This window comes from Lepisosteus platostomus, chromosome 18 (assembly GCF_059453375.1).
Source record: "Lepisosteus platostomus isolate fLepPlt1 chromosome 18, fLepPlt1.hap1, whole genome shotgun sequence".
Taxonomy (NCBI): domain Eukaryota; kingdom Metazoa; phylum Chordata; class Actinopteri; order Semionotiformes; family Lepisosteidae; genus Lepisosteus; species Lepisosteus platostomus.
Window position 1 is genome coordinate 15,392,114 of NC_142628.1, and position 22,125 is coordinate 15,414,238.

At 51.4% G+C, this 22,125-nt stretch overlaps 1 protein-coding gene across 7 annotated transcripts in view; it reads right to left on the bottom strand.

Annotated features, from left to right (window-relative positions):
- Nucleotides 1-22,125, bottom strand: part of ano5a (anoctamin 5a) — a 52,594-nt gene that overhangs the window by 24,060 nt on the left and 6,409 nt on the right. For 2 of the 7 annotated variants that reach the window (XM_088611903.1, XM_088611904.1), the window contains exons 2-5: nt 15,969-16,013; nt 13,495-13,565; nt 10,510-10,557; nt 72-185 (exon numbers count right to left, since the gene is read on the bottom strand). In XM_088611903.1, the coding sequence (XP_088468029.1) occupies nt 72-185; nt 10,510-10,557; nt 13,495-13,565; nt 15,969-16,013 (278 nt within the window). Of the gene's footprint in view, nt 1-71; nt 186-4,595; nt 4,638-10,509; nt 10,558-13,494; nt 13,566-15,968; nt 16,014-22,125 lie in introns of all 7 variants that reach the window. The other 5 variants (XM_088611905.1, XM_088611908.1, XM_088611906.1 and 2 more) reach the window with 5 other exon arrangements.

Consider the following 22,125-nt stretch of genomic DNA (forward strand, 5'->3'; position numbering starts at 1 on the left):
TTTTCCATGCACGTCAGATGCCAAAAGGCTGGGAGAACCATTCTGTGTGGATGGTTGATATCGGGGCTCACCTGCTTCTTCTCCCCATCTTTGGTGTGGTCATCCAGGTAGGACAGCACGAAGTCGATCCTGCGCACACCGTCCCGGAAGAAGACCGAGTCCTTGCTCTGGTGCTGCCCGTCGATCTGCAGGACACAGACAGGCAGAGGACCCCCGTCAGGCACCCCCAGACGCCAGGGTGCTTCCCCATAGGAAACACCATCTCTGGGGAACCTGCCAGCAGCATGCGCCCCCACCCCAGCCTGTTTCACCCAATTCGGGGTCCCCCCCCGGCGGGGGGCTCGGTGGGTCATGCCCGTGAGAAACGCCACACAGCAGACAGAGAGAAACCGAAGACCCGCAGCACCGGGCGCCTCATCCTCAGAGGCAGCAGAAGCCCACTGCGAGCTCGGCCTCCTGCCAGGCTGCCCCGGTGGTGCCCATGCAAGCCAGCCCCGCTGCACCATGCTGGAGATGTGCCCTGAGCTGCGCTCGTCTCTGTAGCCAGAAAACCCACACCCCTTCTCTCAAGAGTGAGAAACAAAAAGCTCCCCCAGACTTGCCTTGTTTGCTCCATGGAGACTCTGAAATTATCAAGAGAGAAATCAGGCTCTCTGATCGCCTTTTTGCAGCCACAGTTTCTATTCAAATACCCCAGACCACATCCAGAAAGCTTTCTTTTTGAAAGATATCTTATTACTACTGTTAAGGCTTGGGTCTGTCTAGGTTTTCATGTCGCCCCACGGCTCACTGCTGGCAGCCCCACTGAAGCTCAGCAGTGTGAGCCTGGTCAGTACCTGGATGGGAGACTCCTGGGAAAGCTGAGGCTGCTGCTGGAAGAGGTGTTAGTGGGGCCAGCAGGGGGCGCTCACCCTGCGGTCTGTGTGGGTCCTAATGCCCCAGTATAGTGACGGGGACACTATACTGTAAAAAAGGCACCGTCCTTCAGATGAGATGTAAAACTGAGGTCCCAACTCTCTGTGGTCATTAAAAATCCCAGGGTGTCTCTCGAGAAGAGTAGGGGTGTTACCCCAGTGTCCTGGCCAAATTTCCCCCTGGCCTTTACCAGTCATGGCCTCCTAATAACCCCCATCTCTGAACTGGCTTCATCACTCTGCTCTCCTCCCCACTGAGAGCTGGTGTGTGTGAGAGGACTGGAGCATCATCCAGGTGGGGCTGCACACTGGTGGGGGTGGAGGGGATCCCCATGACCTGTACAGAGCTCTGAGTGGGGTGTCCAGAAAATGCGCTCCATAAGTGTTAGCAATGATTATTATCATATCAATCCACTCCAGATCCCAGCTAAGAACAGTTGGTTTAAGGCATCAAACTTCAATCTCCTGCTGCAGACCCAGTATTTACAGGACAGGAGGAAACTGACAGAGGAGACCATCTCCAGCTTGACGTCTTCCCTGTTGTAGCAGGAGAGCCACACTGATCAGCAGCGATATCCCCGAGGGTCACCGTTGTGCAAGAAGCATCTACAGTAACCTCTCCGATGTGTAAGGATCTGTTTGTTTTGCATGCTAGGACTTGTAGCCCCGGGCTGCCTTCCAGGGCATTAACTAATGAGCCAGCCAGGCAATGGGCTCCATCAGGTGGTGCAGCAGGGTCTCCGGCAGGCAGGCAGCTCGCCTCTGATCACCGTGCTCAGGACCCCCCCCACCGAGGGCTGGCCCGTTTCTCTGCACCTACCCCAGCACACCCCCAGCCATGCGGGCCGGAGAGCAACTGGTGGGGGTGGAGGGGATCCCCAGTACCTGTGAAGCGCTTTGAGTGGAGTGTCCAGAAAAGTGCTCTGTAAGTGTAAGGGGTTATTATTATTATAATTTGCGTCATGTCATTCTGGCAACACCCTGGGTCCTGTGTGGAGACTGAAGCAGGGAATGTGTGTGCTGTTTCGGGGGGGGTGGGCGAGATGTTTCCTGGCGTATTTGAGCACACTCCAGCTCGTCTTCAGCGCGAAAGCGTGGAGGCCGAAACACGACGACGAGCGGTATCCGACCAGTCCAGGCCCAGCTGTGTGGGTCAGTGGGACAAAGACAGTGTGTGTGTGTGGGAGGGGTGGAGAAGCACGGCGACAGAAATAAACTTTTATTCCGCAGATGAGCTCCTGGAAATCCGTGGAAACTGGAGAGTTCCAGCAAACTCCCGCACTCCAGAGCACCCCCTCCCCCCCCACACACACCCCTCTCTCCACCCTGTGCCCAAAATAGAACACAGCCCTCCTGGCCTGGGCAGCCCTGCAGCTCCACTAACCACAGGGGTGTCTCCCTGAGCTTCCAGCAGCAGCTGGCCCTTAATTGCAGGGCACAGAGAAAGGATCTGCCAGTCAAGAGCTATATATACGCGACCCACTCCTTTATTTGACTGGCATACACAGTCCCACCTCGAACCTGGATAATTATGTTTCCTCTCGCTCTCCAGTTATCCCGCTGGCTGATTCCAGGTTAGCGCTGTCCCTCACGGTGGGGTTTAGAAACCTAATCTGTAATTACATCACAGCGGAGGCACATCTGCACCTCAAGCAGTGCCACACACTCTGCCCTGTGTGCACCCTCTTCATCACAGCCTGCCTTAGTTAGTTCGGAGATGAAGGACAGAGCTTGTCAGGGACACAGGCCATCACACAAGCTGGAAAAAAACAGAGCCTTTTTGCACGATAAACATTCCCAGAAAGCGAGAAAGAACTTCATCCAGAGCGCTCTGGAGGCAAGCGGGTTAAAGCTCTGTAGGCAGGGCACACCTCGCGTTAAATGAAAGCTCTGGCACGGCAGGTTTGAAACGCAGGGCCTGTCACTCTGAAGCCTTGCCTCCGAGTTGCAGAGTTGGGGTGGGCGCAGTCTCTAGTTGGTGGTGAGTGATCGGTGCCTGGCAGACGGCCCAGGTGGCACTGCTGCACAGCCCCGCCTGCCTCTGGGACCGTGCGCCCTCTCATTGCCCATCTGGAAGCCATTGTGGGACCCCCCTCCCCCTCCCCCAAAACCTACAGCTGCCCAACCAAAGGACAGCGCCCCCTGTTTTTAACCTGTCCTAAATTTAAAGTCATCAGGAAACACATTTAGCTGGAGGGAGACAAGAGGAGGAACCCTCACATCTGGCCCGTGACTGCTCTGCAGCGACACCTACTGGGTGGGAACAGGAACGGCAACAATTTTTTATTTTATTTTCCGTTTCTGGAGTTTCCCCTTTGTTTTTGGTCAATCTTTTTAAAGTCCTTTTTTTTTATTGTTGCTGTGTTGTCGGTCAAAACGTTGTGCGTGCTCGACGGCAGAAACTGCACAGAAATTGGGCAGAAAACGCCCCAAAAAGCACATGGAATCGAGCACCCAAATTGGAACCACATGAAAGCCTCCAGCCCAGGTGAGGTTCAGCTCGGAGTCCACGTGCCTCTGTCACGCACCCCAGCACAGGACGGTGATAGGGTTTTGCTTTTTTATAATCACGTTATTTTTATTTCTTTTAAACCCGTGCCTCTCCTGGCCAAGTGAGTGAGAGAAAAAAACATGTTTTTATCCTCTGTTTTTCCGTCTCACCTCCAAAAGCACGAGAAACAATTAAAGGTGCAAATGGAAAAGCTTCCTGAGAGGCAGGTGTTTTTGTTACAGCTGAAACACATGGGCTGAGAAACACATGGGCACGCGCCTCATTTAGAGGCAAGGCGTGCAGCTGCCTGCTATTGAAAAGCGCTTTCATCGACTTGAATAGGAGGAAATTGAAAAAACACACACACGAGAATTGGGGAAAGATGTGTGGGTGTGTGTTCATGAGTGTGTGTGGGGAGTTGCATTACTTTCCAAGTGTGCAGACACCTGCCCCTAACTTTACACGAAGACTTCAGAAAGAAAGCTGCAGTTTTCACAGCCATGAGGTGTTTACACCGTGACCGTTCAAGATGGCCGTCCTGAGTCTGGGGGCTCTCTGGGTTGTTTTTCAGAGCTGTTCTGTGGCTCCTTTCTTTCTGTACCCCACGGCACTTTGCCAGGGACGTGAGGTCCCCCAGTCCCTTTTTCCCTCTGTCCCAAAATGGAGGGCACTGCCGCGTCCACACGAAGCAGGTGAGAGGTGTTTCAAGCCTGCAGGCAGATGACATCAGACCAGTACCATTCCGATGTGATGACATCAGACCAGTACCATTTTAGTGTGATAAAATCAGAGCAGTAACCATTCCAGCATGATGACATCAGACCAGAACCATTCCAATGTGATGACATTAGACCAATACTATTTTTGCGTGATGACATCAGACCAGAACCATTTCGATGTGATGACATCAGAGCAGTACCATTTTAGTGTGATCACATCAGAGCAGTAACCGTTCTAGCATGAAGACATCAGACCAATACTATTTTAGCGTGATGACATCAGACCAGAACCATTCTGGTGTGATGACATCAGACCAGTACCCTTTTAGTGTGATGACATCAGACCGGAACCATTTTAGTGTCACTCCAAAGTCTCGCTGACATCAGAGCAGTAACCATTGCAGCATGATGACATTCCAACATGACGACGTCAGACCATGCCTCAACAGCCTGTGCTGTACCGTACCGTACCCTGGAGCGAAACTTCAGAAACTGCGCCCTCTTCTTCCAAATCTGCGGAGCAACCATCAGAGAGTGAGAGGAGCAGACAGCACCCCCGGCCCGAGAGGCAGACAGCAGATCCCATGGCAGAGCAGTCCGAGCCACTTCGGCTTTTACCAGCTACCGCCTCTCGTCTAACCCAGCACCAGGTGCGGAACATTTAGGAAAACAGAGCATCTTTCTCAGTCCAGTTTGCTGAGGGACTTGCAACACCTGAGGTGCTGGAACAGACGATACAGCTGCCATGGAACTTGATCTGTTTCTCCACAGGCTGGTAGTGTCATTTCCCCACAGTGGAACTGACCCATTTTATGACACCAGTTTCAGAGAAGATAAAAAGGGAACTGTCAACAGTCTGGCTGTGGAAACCAGTCATTTATTAACCAGACCAGAGAGCAGAGTCCTGTCATCTCAAAGTGCAGCAGTCGGACCACAGCGACCGGGAGATCAGAGTGCTCAGCAGGATCTGTACTACTATCTACTGGAAACAACCCCCCCAGGGTGGAAACATCTTGAAATGCTCCCTCTCTCCGAAATCGCCTGGCAACCCTAACCCACATGAGTGCATGAAGACAGTGAGAGCGTTCGGTTTTCCTGCCGCACTGCTGCTTCCTGTCTGTAAGCATCGTCTGCCTCTTGCACAAAGTCTGCATGAGGAACCTGTGCTGCTGTGTTTGTGTCTGCTCGATCTTGTGCCTGGTATTGTACCATTCACACACGTACTGTACAGTCTTCAGGGAAAGGCTGTGCATTTCAATATGGAAGGGCTCTGTGATCAGCCTACACCACCTCACAGCAACAACTCTTCACAGCTGAGTTTGTTTTCATGACCTACATTATTCCCCAGATACACTGGAAGTTGTTCTTTTGTACCTTTTTCCAAAGAGGAAGAGCAGGCTTCCAAGCAAAGACACAGCTTAATGGACTCCCTCATCTCTAAGCCACTATTGCGGGACTCTCAAGTAGCTCCTTTAGGGACTGCCGTCTCCTGGTTCACCTGAGCTTTTAGGTACGTAGTTGATCTAATTAATTAGCTGAATAACTGTAACACTTGGAGCTCTGAGATTTACAGGTAACTGCACGTTCCATTAAGTAAATGTCCTGTAATCAACTGTAAAAGATCTTAAGAAAAATCTTATATACATGTCTAATTTAAAAACTAGCTAGGCTAACTGTTCAACTGGCTTCTCAGTATAAGAGAAGACCTAACACACATGAGGCCGTCCAGGAACTTTAGCCTGCATTAATGTGAGCAGCTCTCCTCTAACACACCCATGATGCACCAGTTCTCTCAGAGGAAGCATAGTGATGGAGCTGAGACGCTCACTTCACTGCTGTGGAGGGGAGTCTTTAATCAGCGAAACGAACAGGAAAACACCCATTTCTCCCACAGGCTGGAGTCTGAAGCCCCCCCCCCCAAGAATTCATTCTCCAGCAGTACAGACCACTGCACAGACGAAAAGACAAATTGTACTCAGGACAGACATCACAGGAAACTCGACACATGTTGTTAAGCCACACAAGACACTGGACAAATTAAAGAGCCGAGCAGCACCCATGCAATTAACGAACCTGGCAGTTCTTTACAGTACTGGGGAAATCGGATGCGAGGACATTTTCTCTTCAGCTGTGTGCACTTTAAACAGCCCGCAACACGTGTGGCCTGATCTCCAGCACCGTGGCCCCTCTCCTGAAGAGGACGTGCTCACACACGAGCGCAACACGTGGAGGAGGGGGGGTCAGGCCGGGCAGGAGCTGAACAGCACGCACGCGTACAGGCCCAGGCTCACCCTCCATGGACTCTCACCTGTCATCTGCTGAACCACCACCCATCTCCTGAAGCAATCCCCAGTCGTTCCCTCTCCTCCCTCACACACTGGATCAATCCCCAGCCTTTCCCTCTCCTCCCTCACACACTGGATCAATCCCCAGTCATTTCCTCTCCTCCCTCACACACTGGATCAATCCCCAGTCGTTCCCTCTCCTCCCTCACACACTGGATCAATCCCCAGTCGTTCCCTCTCCTCCCTCACACACCGGATCAATCCCCAGCCTTTCCCTCTCCTCCCTCACACACTGGATCAATCCCCAGTCGTTCCCTCTCCTCCCTCACACACCGGATCAATCCCCAGCCTTTCCCTCTCCTCCCTCACACACCGGATCAATCCCCAGTCGTTCCCTCTCCTCCCTCACACACTGGATCAATCCCCAGTCGTTCCCTCTCCTCCCTCACACACTGGATCAATCCCCAGTCGTTCCCTCTCCTCCCTCACACACTGGATCAATCCCCAGTCGTTCCCTCTCCTCCCTCACACACTGGATCAATCCCCAGTCGTTCCCTCTCCTCCCTCACACACCGGATCAATCCCCAGCCTTTCCCTCTCCTCCCTCACACACCGGATCAATCCCCAGTCGTTCCCTCTCCTCCCTCACACACTGGATCAATCCCCAGTCGTTCCCTCTCCTCCCTCACACACCGGATCAATCCCCAGTCGTTCCCTCTCCTCCCTCACACACTGGATCAATCCCCAGTCGTTCCCTCTCCTCCCTCACACACTGGATCAATCCCCAGTCGTTCCCTCTCCTCCCTCACACACTGGATCAATCCCCAGCCTTTCCCTCTCCTCCCTCACACACCGGATCAATCCCCAGTCGTTCCCTCTCCTCCCTCACACACCGGATCAATCCCCAGCCTTTCCCTCTCCTCCCTCACACACCGGATCAATCCCCAGCCTTTCCCTCTCCTTCCTCACACACCGGATCAATCCCTAGCCGTTCCCTCTCCTCCCTCACACACCGGATCAATCCCCAGCCTTTCCCTCTCCTTCCTCACACACCGGATCAATCCCTAGCCGTTCCCTCTCCTCCCTCACACACCGGATCAATCCCCAGCCTTTCCCTCTCCTCCCTCACACACCTGATCAATCCCCAGCCTTTCCCTTTCCTCCCTCACACACTGGATCAATCCCCAGTCGTTCCCTCTCCTCCCTCACACACTGGATCAATCCCCAGTCGTTCCCTCTCCTCCCTCACACACTGGATCAATCCCCAGTCGTTCCCTCTCCTCCCTCACACACCGGATCAATCCCCAGCCTTTCCCTCTCCTCCCTCACACACTGGATCAATCCCTAGCCTTTCCCTCTCCTCCCTCACACACTGGATCAATCCCCAGCCTTTCCCTCTCCTCCCTCACACACCGGATCAATCCCCAGTCGTTCCCTCTCCTCCCTCACACACTGGATCAATCCCCAGTCGTTCCCTCTCCTCCCTACACACTGGATCAATCCCCTGTCGTTCCCTCTCCTCCCTCACACACTGGATCAATCCCCAGCCTTTCCCTCTCCTCCCTCACACACCGGATCAATCCCCAGCCTTTCCCTCTCCTTCCTCACACACCGGATCAATCCCCAGCCTTTCCCTCTCCTCCCTCACACACCGGATCAATCCCCAGTCGTTCCCTCTCCTCCCTCACACACTGGATCAATCCCCAGTCGTTTCCTCTCCTCCCTCACACACTGGATCAATCCCCAGCCTTTCCCTCTCCTTCCTCACACACCGGATCAATCCCCAGCCTTTCCCTCTCCTCCCTCACACACCGGATCAATCCCCAGTCGTTCCCTCTCCTCCCTCACACACCGGATCAATCCCCAGTCGTTCCCTCTCCTCCCTCACACACTGGATCAATCCCCAGTCGTTCCCTCTCCTCCCTCACACACTGGATCAATCCCCAGTCGTTCCCTCTCCTTCCTCACACACTGGATCAATCCCCAGTCGTTCCCTCTCCTCCCTCACACACCGGATCAATCCCCAGCCTTTCCCTCTCCTCCCTCACACACTGGATCAATCCCCAGTCGTTCCCTCTCCTCCCTACACACTGGATCAATCCCCAGTCGTTCCCTCTCCTCCCTCACACACTGGATCAATCCCCAGTCGTTCCCTCTCCTCCCTCACACACCGGATCAATCCCCAGTCGTTCCCTCTCCTCCCTCACACACTGGATCAATCCCCAGTCGTTCCCTCTCCTCCCTCACACACTGGATCAATCCCCAGTCGTTTCCTCTCCTCCCTACACACTGGATCAATCCCCAGTCGTTCCCTCTCCTCCCTCACACACTGGATCAATCCCCAGCCTTTCCCTCTCCTTCCTCACACACCGGATCAATCCCCAGTCGTTCCCTCTCCTCCCTCACACACTGGATCAATCCCCAGCCTTTCCCTCTCCTCCCTCACACACTGGATCAATCCCCAGCCTTTCCCTCTCCTTCCTCACACACCGGATCAATCCCCAGCCTTTCCCTCTCCTTCCTCACACACTGGATCAATCCCCAGTCGTTCCCTCTCCTCCCTCACACACTGGATCAATCCCCAGTCGTTCCCTCTCCTCCCTCACACACTGGATCAATCCCCAGCCTTTCCCTCTCCTCCCTCACACACTGGATCAATCCCCAGCCTTTCCCTCTCCTCCCTCACACACCGGATCAATCCCCAGCCTTTCCCTCTCCTCCCTCACACACTGGATCAATCCCCAGTCGTTCCCTCTCCTCCCTACACACTGGATCAATCCCCAGTCGTTCCCTCTCCTCCCTCACACACCGGATCAATCCCCAGTCGTTCCCTCTCCTCCCTCACACACCGGATCAATCCCCAGTCGTTCCCTCTCCTCCCTCACACACTGGATCAATCCCCAGTCGTTTTCTCACTTCCCTCACACACTGGATCAATCCCCAGTCGTTCCCTCTCCTCCCTCACACACTGGATCAATCCCCAGTCGTTCCCTCTCCTCCCTCACACACTGGATCAATCCCCAGTCGTTCCCTCTCCTCCCTCACACACTGGATCAATCCCCAGTCGTTCCCTCTCCTCCCTCACACACTGGATCAATCCCCAGCCTTTCCCTCTCCTCCCTCACACACTGGATCAATCCCCAGTCGTTCCCTCTCCTCCCTCACACACTGGATCAATCCCCAGCCTTTCCCTCTCCTCCCTCACACACTGGATCAATCCCCAGTCGTTCCCTCTCCTCCCTCACACACTGGATCAATCCCCAGCCTTTCCCTCTCCTCCCTCACACACCGGATCAATCCCCAGCCTTTCCCTCTCCTCCCTCACACACTGGATCAATCCCCAGTCGTTCCCTCTCCTCCCTCACACACTGGATCAATCCCCAGTCGTTCCCTCTCCTCCCTACACACTGGATCAATCCCCAGTCGTTCCCTCTCCTCCCTCACACACTGGATCAATCCCCAGTCGTTCCCTCTCCTCCCTCACACACTGGATCAATCCCCAGCCTTTCCCTCTCCTCCCTCACACAACGCTTTTAATTTTTAGGTCCATATACAGAAAGGACTGTAAGTTCCCATGTGAAATGTAATTATTGTGATAGAGATTTTTAGGAATTACTTGAATTAGCAGGTCATCTCCATGCCAGACCCAGAATTAGCAGTGTCTGCAGCAGGGACCCGAACCCACAACCCGCCACGCACGAGTCCAGAGACCCACTATGCTTTGCAGCCCCAGTTCATAATTCGTTCTGTAAACAGCGTCGGATCAGGGCACTCGACCAATGGCCTGATAACGGGAGGAATGAGAGAGAGATGGAGGGAGACACTCCCGTTATCCCAGCTCTCCCGAAGGAGTGCAGACAAGATTACGGACACACGTCCTGGAGGGGGAGGAGTCTGGGCATCGGCTCCGCCCACACTCCCCAGCATACTAGTCACCAAAGCCAAGAAGGACACTGCAACATCAAGCCATCAGCACACACACAAACACACGTCCCGCTGGTGCAGGGGCGGTGAGGAGCGTTAACACACAGACCACGGGACGAGATCGAAGACGAGAGCACGCACGCGGACACACAGGAGTATGCACAGCAGCCCCTTACCCCTGGCAGGCTGGAGAGGAGGCAGGCCGACTCGGTGGCGCTTAAGCTCTACAGGGTTAAGCGTGGAGAGGCAGGCGAGAGAGAGACAGGGGGGTTAGCGCGGGGGGGGACCAGTTCGGTGGCAGCTCGGAGGAGTTAAACCACGATGCCTCGTGCGTGACACACACACACACACAAAAAAGCTTTATTATTGCACAAGATCGGCAGAAGAAAATGAAATAGCAGCTCGATTGCACAGGGGCCGATGAGTGTTCAGAGCAGGAGGCACTGAAGGGAGACACCCATCACAGCGTAAAACCCCCAGTTTCCCCACTGATGGAGTTCAAGGAAGCTCATCTTTTTCTTGAAACACCATTGGAGAAAAAACAGGACACCCCTGCAAATTCAATAGATCGCCCTAAATCTTGGCAACACCTGTGAACCAATTAACTTGAGTGAGCCAGCAGGGCCAGTAAGGACCTCCTGTCCTTGTGCACAGACATCCGTGCAGCTTCTTATCCTACCTAGCTTCTCTGGCATGGATTTAGAAAGAGTCTGGGCTGTCTTATTGACTGACTTGCTGACCATGTACATCTGAAGTCTTATAGTCTGCTGACCTCTGGAAAGCACATTATGAATTAATATCATACTGTAAATGAATGCTAGCTTCAAGGCAGTGCATCACAGATCAATGTCACTACTGAAATCTGACCGCAATGCAGACGATATAGAAATATCACTTTGTCAGAATTATAACAGCAATTCAGAACTTGAAAGACTAATATCACTGCAGAACTACAACTACACTACATTACAGCCGATATCACTATACGATATAAAAAAGCAGGCAATACATTATAGAAATATCACCACTGAAAAGTACAGTGCCTTACAGACCAATAAAATAAAAGTACAATATCAGCTAATGTCATTGCTAAATATCAGCTGGAATCTTTTGATTCAGCCAGAATGGCAATCTAATAATTTGATAATTGATCATTTGATAATTGATCAATTCTTGCTTATGGCCAGACTGTGATCATCTGCCCATCCCACAGTGAGAGCATTCAAAGGGCAGTTCTCCCTCAGTCAGGCCCAGAGACTGCTTGCTGTAAAAGCCTATTACTGGGAGTCTAAACCCTACAAGCAACCAGCAAATTTACTCTACTAGTGTTCGGTTAATTGATATCAGATAAGCACCACAATCTAAACCAAAACAACCAGAACAGAGCCTTAATAGATCATAGTCAAACTTTTGGTTTAGAGCACTGTCCTCACTGTGCAACAAACCTACTTTAAAGTCCCTTAGTTTGAAAACACTACGAGCTACCCTCAGGCAGGGCTGTGTCTGTGTACTCTGTGCGCTGTAGAGTCCCAGCCTGGGAGGGACAGGAGAGGCTGCACAGCCAGCAGTCATATCGCCCTGCAGCTCCCAGCCGGCAGCCCCACTGGAGCTCAGCAGTGTGAGCCTGGTCAGTACCTGGATGGGAGACTCCTGGGAAAGCTGAGGCTGCTGCTGGAAGAGGTGTTAGTGGGGCCAGCAGGGGGCGCTCACCCTGCAGTCTGTGTGGGTCCTAATGCCCCAGTATAGTGACGGGGACACTGTACTGTAAACAGGCGCCGTCCTTCAGATGAAATGTAAAACTGAGGTCCTGACTCTCTGTGGTCATTAAAAATCCCAGGGTGTCTCTCGAAAAGAGTGGGGGTGTTACCCCAGCGTCCTGGCCAAATTTCCCCCTGGCCTTTACCAGTCATGGCCTCCTAATAACCCCCCTCTCTGAACTGGCTTCATCACTCTGCTCTCCTCCCCACTGAGAGCTGGTGTGTGTGAGAGGACTGGAGCATCATCCAGGTGGGGCTGCACACTGGTGGGGGTGGAGGGGATCCCCATGACCTGTAAAGAGCTCTGAGTGGGGTGTCCAGAAAAGCGCTAAGTGTAAGGAATTAATATTATTATGATGATGATGATGATGATGATTACAGAAAGACCAGTCTCTTCCCCAGCTCCTGCCTCCTTTGCCACTGCTGTGTAGCGCTCAGCCGAGCTGCTGACAGAGCAGGCAGGCGCTGTAGTCGCTGTGCAGATGGAGGGAGGGGGTGTGGGAGAGGAGGGTGGAGGACAGGAAGTGCTGACAGCGACCGCCGCTGAGGGCACGGGAGGGGGAGAGGAAGTGACTCATAAGCACCCGGCGGCTCTCGGCCCTGACCACGGGCACCAGTGGGCGCGGGGGGGTAGGTACTGTGACAGCCCAGAATTGAATTCATCTCGAGCACCACTTCTTCCTGACCTTGTTTTTGCAGTTGAAGAATCAGCTCGATGTTTCAAGAATTGATACGTCTGGAAAAATGTATTGACGCTCACTGAATCACTTCATGTCATAGATACCCTACCTTCCTTTAAAGAGATTTTGTTTTTGCTCCTACACACTCATGCTCGTGGCCCACGAACAACAAAGCATTTTGCAAGATGCTGTAGATCATAAGGCTAAAACATGAAGTTAATACCACACTATACCTAATACATAACATAAGATGTCTTTATAATATAACAAATTCTGGTCCAGATTCACTTAAAACCCCAGCCTGCTCTCCAAGCTCAATTTTCAAGTACATGATGGCCCAAAGTGTCTACCATCGGCTGTTTGTAAGGGCCAGTGCTGAGATTTCACATGGGACTGAGTTTGTCCACAGCGGTTTGATCTTCTGCACTTCAGAGCATGGGTCAAGGTCTGAGCTGAACAAAACTACATTTCCCAGCACTCCCTCCTCCGACCCTGTGCTGGGTGTTGTTGAAGTGGCTCAATGACTCTTTTTTTAAGAATTGACACGTCTGGGAAAATGCATTGACAAAAGCTGAATGACTTCAGGTAAAAAAAAACACACCAAGAATGTAATTGCAAAACTCTTCATGAAAATAATGCATTTCTGAAATTTCACAACAGGAAGCCGGTTCACCTGGAAAAGGAATGGAACAGGACTGCAGTCAGTGTGCTGCTCGTTTCCTACCTCTGGAATTCCCGGGAGCTGGGAGTCCTTGGTGGAGGTGGAGATGACACTGTGACCATTGTTGTCTTCCCCTGCAAGAGAGACACAGCCAGTTAGAACACACACACACACAACCGCCCGACACATCTGGGACCCGGCTCATTATCTTCATCTTTTTATCATCACATAGCTTCCTGAGAGCTGGCGACTGCTTCCTGTACAGCTCAGCTCTGCTGCCTGAATTTCAACCCTGCATCGGTGTTCTGAGTCACGGCGACTGTGCTTGCTGTAAAAGGGCAGCCCGAGAGGAAAAACAAATCTCTGTCACGGAGGTGAGAAAACAGATTGAAACAAACCCTGCGTCCCAAAGTCCCCCTTCTGCCGAGAGCCGTGCTAGAGGAAAACCCATCTTCTATACAGAGAAGTTTACGATCCTGGGCCATCGAAGGCTCCTGACAAGACTCGGGCCTCCTGCTCATCTCCGTGTCCAGCTGAGATACTTGTGTGGGCAGCCCCGGATGCAACTGGCCACGCTTTCACGGAAGAGAATTCCTTCCTTCTGAGTCAGTACTTCCTAACAAGTGGCAAAGCAAAGCATGGATACACTGGGAATGCATTCTAGGAGCTGACCGGCCTCCCAGATTTGTTAGAGACGTGCTGTGCAGCATCCTCTACCAGTGCGGCTGGGAAGTGAACAGTTGCCTCAGAGGGCACTCAGCTGTGATTCCATCACCATCGCCAGGCTGTCTGCTAGGAAGCGGCAGGTCGAGCCCGACTTTTCTCTCCATCATCAGCAGAGTGGAGCTGCTGATGGAGGCAGTGTCTTCACCAGACCTAAACACCGGCAGGCCCCAGAGGGCTGGGCTCTGGACAGGAGGGTTGCAAGTTCGAATCCCAGCTGGCCTGCTGCTGTGACACCCTTGAGCAGGGAACGTCGCTCAGACTGTTCTCATTAACACACAGTGGTGTCAGTGGGCCTCCAGGTTAGCACTGCCAACGAGACTTGGTTTTCAATGGACTCCTCTTGCTTCAAATAAGAAATACAAACAAAATAGCCTTAAATTGTGTTTCAAAACTAAGCCACTGGCACACCCAAAGTGCAGTGATTGAATTCCCCCACTGTCGGTGAAATATTACACTTGCTCCCGGTTTCAGTTCCACTCAGACAGGAGTGAAGATTTCCAGACATATGAAATGTTTAATGCAGTAAAATATGAGCAACGTATACTTTGGGGATTATCTTCAGTACTCTGTACTTAGTTGGCATTCATGCTTCCAAGCAGGAGACAACTGTCGGCTTTCAAGCTCAAATTAAATCAAAACTGACGTCGGCACAAGGGCTATATTTAGCACCGACAGGGAGAGAGCTGCACAGCTGAATTCCCAGTGGGTTCGGAATGACACAAGACGCTTGTGCTGGCCGGGACGGTTTAGCAGAACCAGTCACATCTTAGGATCTCGCAATCTTTCTCCCTGCCGACTTCTGCGGTTCAAGCATGGCAGGCAGCAACAGCTAGTTCTCGGATAAAGCTGATTTGGAGGAGAAATTCAGAGCCAGCCTAAAACGCCCGCTAATCGTGTTGCCTTATGTCTTTGCAGGATTGAAACCAAGAGCCACAGGGGGCTGAATTCTTCAATATTATTGGCTTTCATATTTCCAAAGCACTTTTAATATAAGTAATAATAACAACATCACTTTATTAACCCTTTACCATTTCTTGCATTAGGAATTATCTTTTCACAGACCCCAGCTTGCTCTCCATGAGACACACGGACAGGGAGAGGACCTGGGGTCAGGGCGCAGGGTCAGCCATTTTACAGCACCCCTGGAGCAGTTGGGGTTAAGGGCCTTGCTCAGGGGCCCAACAGAGTAGGATTCCTCTGCCAGCTGTGGGATTTGAACCGGCAACCTCCCAGCCACAGGCGCAGATCCTGAGCCACAGAGCCACTGCTCCGCCCTGTAGTCAACCATAGTTCCACAAACAAACACTGTAAAGCAGATGAAAAAGAAAAGCTCTCCGCTGTTGGAGGAACAGACGTGGACGGGCCAGAGCAAGTGGTCACAGAAAAATGAAGAAGCAGCTATCGGGCTGGCAGGAGAGACAACAAACCCTAAAGCTCCACATGTAAGCACGGACCCCATTTCCCAAACCTGCCACACCAGGACCCGGGACAGAGGCTGAATCCGGGACTGTAATATTCCCGATGCCGCAGACAAGACAGAGCCTTTTCGAGACACACGGTAACCAGCAGGATGCGATGTGGGGGGGGCAGATAAAGGGCAACACACACGGGCGCGCGCCAGCACACGCACGCACACACCGAACGGGGGGGGCGACGGGGACAGAGAGACGGCACCGCGCGGGCCCCCCGGGGGGCGCCGACAGCGAAGGCAGCACGAGGGGAAGTCGGGAGCAGGAAGTGGGCAGACGCCAACCACAACAACTACAGGGGGGACGGAGAGAGAGGGCCTGGACGCCACAGACAACGGGTACCTGGCAGCAGGGTCATCCGGAATCCCGTCAGCGTGATTATCCCATCTTCAGGAGAGAAAAGTGCAAGGGGTTAGAGAGGGGTGAGGAGGAGGTCGTTTCATGAAAGGCTCCAGGATGTCGGTTCCAACAACATGGCCTTGTGTGCAGAAGGGCATAAGACAGGGGAACTATGGGAGGAGGCCACTCAGCCCACCTTGAGCTTTCCGTACTAGGTGGCTCACTGACCCATGGTTCTCATCCAGCCGCCCCCTTGAAAGACGCTTCGGCAGCTGTTCCAGACCCCCACCACCCTTGGTGTAAAGAGAGAGCTTGTTGCGGCGGCTTGTGCGCGCCCCAGTTCTTCAGTTTCTTCCCTGTGGTAGGACACCTCTCGGAAGTCAGAAGTCTTCTGTCTACATCGCGTACATGTAGAAGGAGGCTGAGGTGCTACTCGAACCCGTTACTCAATGCCCTTATGGTTTCTTCCACAGCTCTTTGTGTGCTCTGATACTCTACCTTTTTTTTAGGAGGGTTTGCTTTTGCTCGTGGTCCATAAACAACAAAGCATTTTGCAAGATTCTGTGGATCATAAGGTTAAAACTTGAAGTAAAAACCACACTATACATAAAACATTGCATACGACGTTATTATAATATAACAAATTAGGGTGCAGATTCACTTAAAACCCCAGCCTGCTCTCCAAGCTCAATTTTCAAGTACATGATGGCCCGAAGTTTCTACAGGCGGCTGTTTGTAAGGGCCAGTGCTGAGATTTCACTTGGGACTGAATTTGGCAACCGATGGTTTGATCATCTGCACTTCAAAGTGTAAGTCACAGTTTGAGCTGAACAAGACTACATTTCCCAGAATTCCACTGGCAGCCGACTGAACAGTGGCACCGCACATGGATTCCAGATGGATCTACAGTACCCCGCCCAGCTGCATCCTTCCCTCTGCAGCTTGGATCAAAACCTCATTTCTGGAGCGCTCACTGCGATACAGACACAGTAGTGCAGGGTCTGCACTGCAATGAGTGCAGAGCCTCTCTCTCTCCCTTTCTGCATAGACACAACTCCCAATCCTGTGCCGCATTCCAGGAATTAAGAAAGAAGAACTGTTTTTTGCAAGACAACACGTGCATCTCCCAGAGCAGGAAAGCTGGCCCCCTGCCCCGTGAGGCTCTCTGTAGCAGAGTGACTCGGCAGACAGCGAAGACAAGAACCGGCTTTGTCCCAGACAGCAAACAGCTGATTTCAGAAATAAAAAAGGAAAAGAGCTTGGCTAAACACTTCCCAGCTCCAAACTCCTGGAAGTCACAGACACGGCATGAATTCCAGCACTGAGTCATGCCGTGGTGTCTGAGAGGGCAGGCAGTGCTAGTGCGCAGCTCCGGCATTGAGCTCTTGTTTGTGACCTGCACTGCATGCTGCAGAGCTGCTCATCATGTGCTCTTCTGCACAAGGAGGGGGGGGTTCACTTCAGGTGCAATTAACTTTATTGGCAGCGAAGTGCATCTGGGAAAGAGAAGACGGCCTGTTCGAGCTCGAGTGGAACAAGGCTGTTAACGCTGATCCTGGCTCCGATTCAGTCGCATGGTGGAAACCAAACTGTAAATTCCCTCTTTTCCACTGCGGACATAAAAGGTCTTGAGCGCAGAGCCTGCCCTGCCCACTCACAGCAGGCATAAACACGGATGAGACTCTTCTTGGCTGTGCCTCAGAGCCACAATCTCTGTGAGGCAGAGAGTGTGTGTTTTGGCTGCGAGCTAAGGTCAGCTGTGCCAAGCACAGAAGCTCCAGCACAGCAAGGCTGAGCTTTATATAAACAGCGGAGAAGCAGTACCGGGCTCTTCTTCTGAGAGCAGCACACAGCCCACATCAGTCCTCTGAAGAACGTGTCGGGGCCAACTGCACGCTATCTGAACAGGTGACCTTGCAGACAGCGAGTGACAACGTTTTACAACACCCTCAAGGTTACACTTGACAGAAGGCCACGAAGCTTTTCTAGCTTGTTTGGTTAATCCGCAGCAGAGTGATCTAAGAATCACATCCAACTGCTTCTTGACAGAATGCAGGGCACCGGCTTCAACAGCCTGGCCGGGGATCTCGTTCCAGACCCCCACCACCCTTGGTGTAAAGAAGTGACCATGTGCAAAGCTATGTCAGCATTGAGAAAAAGCACCAGGATCGACTGGCTACAGCTCTTGCATGTTTGTTTAGTTAATTATCCACAATAATACACATTTACAGCCATTCCTACAACAGCATTTTACTAGAGCAATCCAGGTGAAGAACTCCTGCTGAAGGACACAACAGCAGATTCTCACCTGGGATTTGAACCCACATCCTTCCGGTTACAAATCCAGGACCCCGAGACCACTGCTCCATGGGGCACCCCTCTGCCACACCCATCTCTCTGAGAAATACCCAATAGTCCCATTTCCCATGATCAGGTACAACAGAGCCTTATGTGTTCCTACTATATACCCAGGGAGTGCCAGGTCTGCTGCTTTTTCCTGCTTTTCTTCAGTTAGGACCATTTGTGCATTTCCAGAACAAATACAGATCCTGGACACTCAGTTCTGGAAGAAACACAAGTCCATAATAGGACCTACTGGTCCTACAGTACCAACATGCTTCACCATCTAGAGGAATTTATTCTAACACACAACCTTTAACCTCATCCTTCCCCTTCTGTCCTGTTGGAACGCGCCGTCGCATTATCCTCCACAGAAAAGAGCTGGATACTGTCAATAACCGTGACAAACACTAACCCCTGAACAGCTCCACTCCGGCCTCCTTTCGCTGATGTTAAACAAAATCATACGACGGTTACTGGACTTGGTGACTTCAGTTGCTGATTAAAGCTCTGGTTGAAGATAAGCAGAGATAGGCAACATGCCGCCCTCCTTGAAGATATCTGCCACCTGTGACAATGCTGATACTGGCTGCCGCACCCTAGCGGAGCTGTAATTAACTGTTCCGTTAGCATACTTCGGGAAAGTGTGTTGTGCGATGCTGGGCTCCACACATAAATAAAACACTCCAGCGTGCTTTTCAATAATTAATTCTGTCATTGTGCACTGGAACCATCTAGGAACAAAGGCCAGGGATGGCAGATGTGCACAGTGTTCAGACAGCGGCGCTCAGCTCAAGGCCAGGTGAACACACCTGGGTGAACGGAGGAGAGCTCCCTGCTTTTGTTCAGAAGGGCACAGGGCAGGTTACCTACAGTAGGAGAGGAGGCCACTCAGCCCACCTTGACCTTGTCATACTTGGGGGCTCACTGACCCATGGATCTCATCCAGCCTCCCCCTTGAAAGATGCTTCGGCAGCCGTTCCAGACCCCCACCACCCTTAGTGTAAAGAGAGAGCTGATTGCGGCGGCTTGTGCGCGCCCCCGTTCTTCCGTCTCTTCCCTGTGGTAGGACACCTCTCGGAAGTCAGAAGTCTTCCGTCTACATTGCGGACATGTAGAAGGAAGCCGAGGTGCTACTCGAACCCGTTACCTCCAGGGCGGCTCGCGAGAGGAGGCCGGCCGGCGGGCGCAGAGTTTCGGAGGTGGTGCCGGGGAGGTCCAGGGTGGGATGAGCTGCACTTAACACACGTCCATCTGTATATGAAGCTGTTAAGAGTTGCCAACATTGCTTTCTTCAGCTCTCAAATCCTGGTCCTGAAACTCCACCCTCAGCAGCTGGTCTGTGTCCCAGTCCAGCTTCAGACACACAATCGAACCCCTAACCGACTTAAAATAACAGGATTCATCTGAGCCGTCTGACCTAAACATGTTGAACCTTCCTTTCTAACTACTGCCTTTCGTTTGTAACATAAAAGTCCCAACATGTCAAAGAAAATCCAATCAGGCAGCTAGCTTCCCATCAGACAACTTGCAAGCTTAATGGAGGCTTCAATTAAGCAATTAAGCTCGGCAGAAATGGAAACCAACAGGACCATGATCGGTGCGTCCTTAACTAATTAATATAATTTTGAAAGGAAACTATTCTTTAAAAAGTTGAACCAAAGTTCCCTGTCTTTATAAGTGCAGAACAAATTAGGTTTACAAGATCGCCCTGCCCTTCCCCGAGGAATTAGAGAGCCGTTATTAGAAAAACAGGAGGTTTATAAAACATCCAGCCCACACAAAAACACACCATGCTTCTCACAGAGTCACAAAGGGCTTCTAGTAGGGCTGTATGAATAGCTCCTTCAACAATAAGAGGAAGTTCATCATTCTCAGCCTGGCAGGATAAGTGCCTTGATTCCTGGGGACTGGTCACAGAGGGACAAGAGATAGAGCAGGTGATCACTTAATCACCGCCTGGCGCAGAATAGTTTGTACCAGACAGCATTTCGCCACTTTTTAATCACCGATCTAAGTATTGACAGTTAATTACAAGTTGCCTTCTCGACGGAAAAAGCAGATCCCAGAAGATGTGTTTTTGGAATGTCATTTTAGTGGCTTCAGTGTAATTCAGAGGAATTATTTCAGCAAAGCACTTGGACAAAAAAAGGCAGGAGCAGATTCTCGCATCCTGCAGTCTGAACATGGGCCCAATGGCACCAGGTATTCGTTTTTTAAAACTTTTTACTTAAAGTTTAAAGGGTTTAGCAATACAGCATACACAATACAAAGTAAGATCATTTACAGCTTTCATCTTTCAGTTTTTGATTCGATTCTTTTTTAGATGTAATGAACTCTTTACGTTATGCCAGCAGGGATGGGGGGTTACATCTAAAAAAATCATCGGCAAAAACACACAACAAATAACCAACAAGCTAGACAAGACACTGTTTCACCCTCTTTCACAGAACAGAATCCGGTCTCAATGGGGCCACAAACTCAATCCAGGCTACACCTTTCTGCTGGTCATCAAAGAGAAAAGGTGATCTTTTCCATTATATAAATCTCCTTCACAACATTGATCCACTGTTACAGTTTTGGGGGATCTTAAGTAAACCACATTATCATGATAGTGTTCTTACTTGTTGCTAAAACAATTCTTTGTATATATCTATCTATCCTTTAGTTCCAGTCAAAAGTGAAATTACCCAAATACATAAAAGAGAATTCAAACGGTATGTCTAGGTTTACTATATAAGTGCAAAATGTATGAATTTCCAATATTGTATTTTCAGGCATGACCAGAATAACTAGCACCACTTATTCTGAAACAATCCTTAACCTTCACACTACACATCATACAACCCAAAGACCAGATCCCTCAGCTCCGAAGTCACACGAGATGACGGGCAGCACACTGCAGCGGTGACAACACTTTGTAAGGGCATTCCAGTGAGAAGACCGCGGTCTTCCATGCCACGAGGAACAGATCGCCTGTGGCACTGCAGGCTACTACACACTGAGAATCGTTCCGTGTTACAGGGAGAGTCGTCTTGTGTTTCAGAAGGAGAATCGTTGTCCTCGGACGAAGGGTGAGGACGTTGCACACGTTATATTCAACCCCCTGATCTGTGTTTGAACTGCTACAGTTCCTCACCGGGAAACCTCTCCTGCTAAACAATGTGACACTTGAGCGCCGCAAGAGCTGTAATCCAGGCTGAATTATTACAGTTATCGCTTAGCTCAAGGGCAGCGCTATCAGCGCTATCAGTGTTCGGTTACTTAACTAAAGGTTTTCACAGTTACAACATGAAAGAGGCAGAGCTCACAGGGGAGATACAGTTACTTCTGAGCTCTGACAGCTTGTTAAAAACGAGGTTGTCTTGAGCACTGGTTGTAGACCTTGCCTGCTTTCCCCATCCCCCGCACACTGAATCACTATCTGCAATCCACACATCAAAGCGGAAATCGAACGTCCTGAGTCAGTTTCCATGGCGATGGTATCTCCACCCCTGCCTCTCAGCGATATGAGGACGTTGCTCTGGAGATACGAGATGGGGTTGTCTTATTTTACCTCTGAAGTACTGCAGAACGTTAACCTGGCATTGAAAATCACTAGTCCCCCAGAACAATCTCTCAGACCTACACCCTGCCCACGCCACCAGAGACCACACTGTCTACACTGTGGACAAGGTCACCCACACCAGGAGGCCTCACTCATCATGGGGACATGGGGTCTCTTGACCACACTGCACTCAGCTTTTCACATGGTGAGCCAGAGGGCTCTTTCACAAGCTGAGCACAGAGGCGTGGGGGCGTCTGATCTCTTCCCTGTACA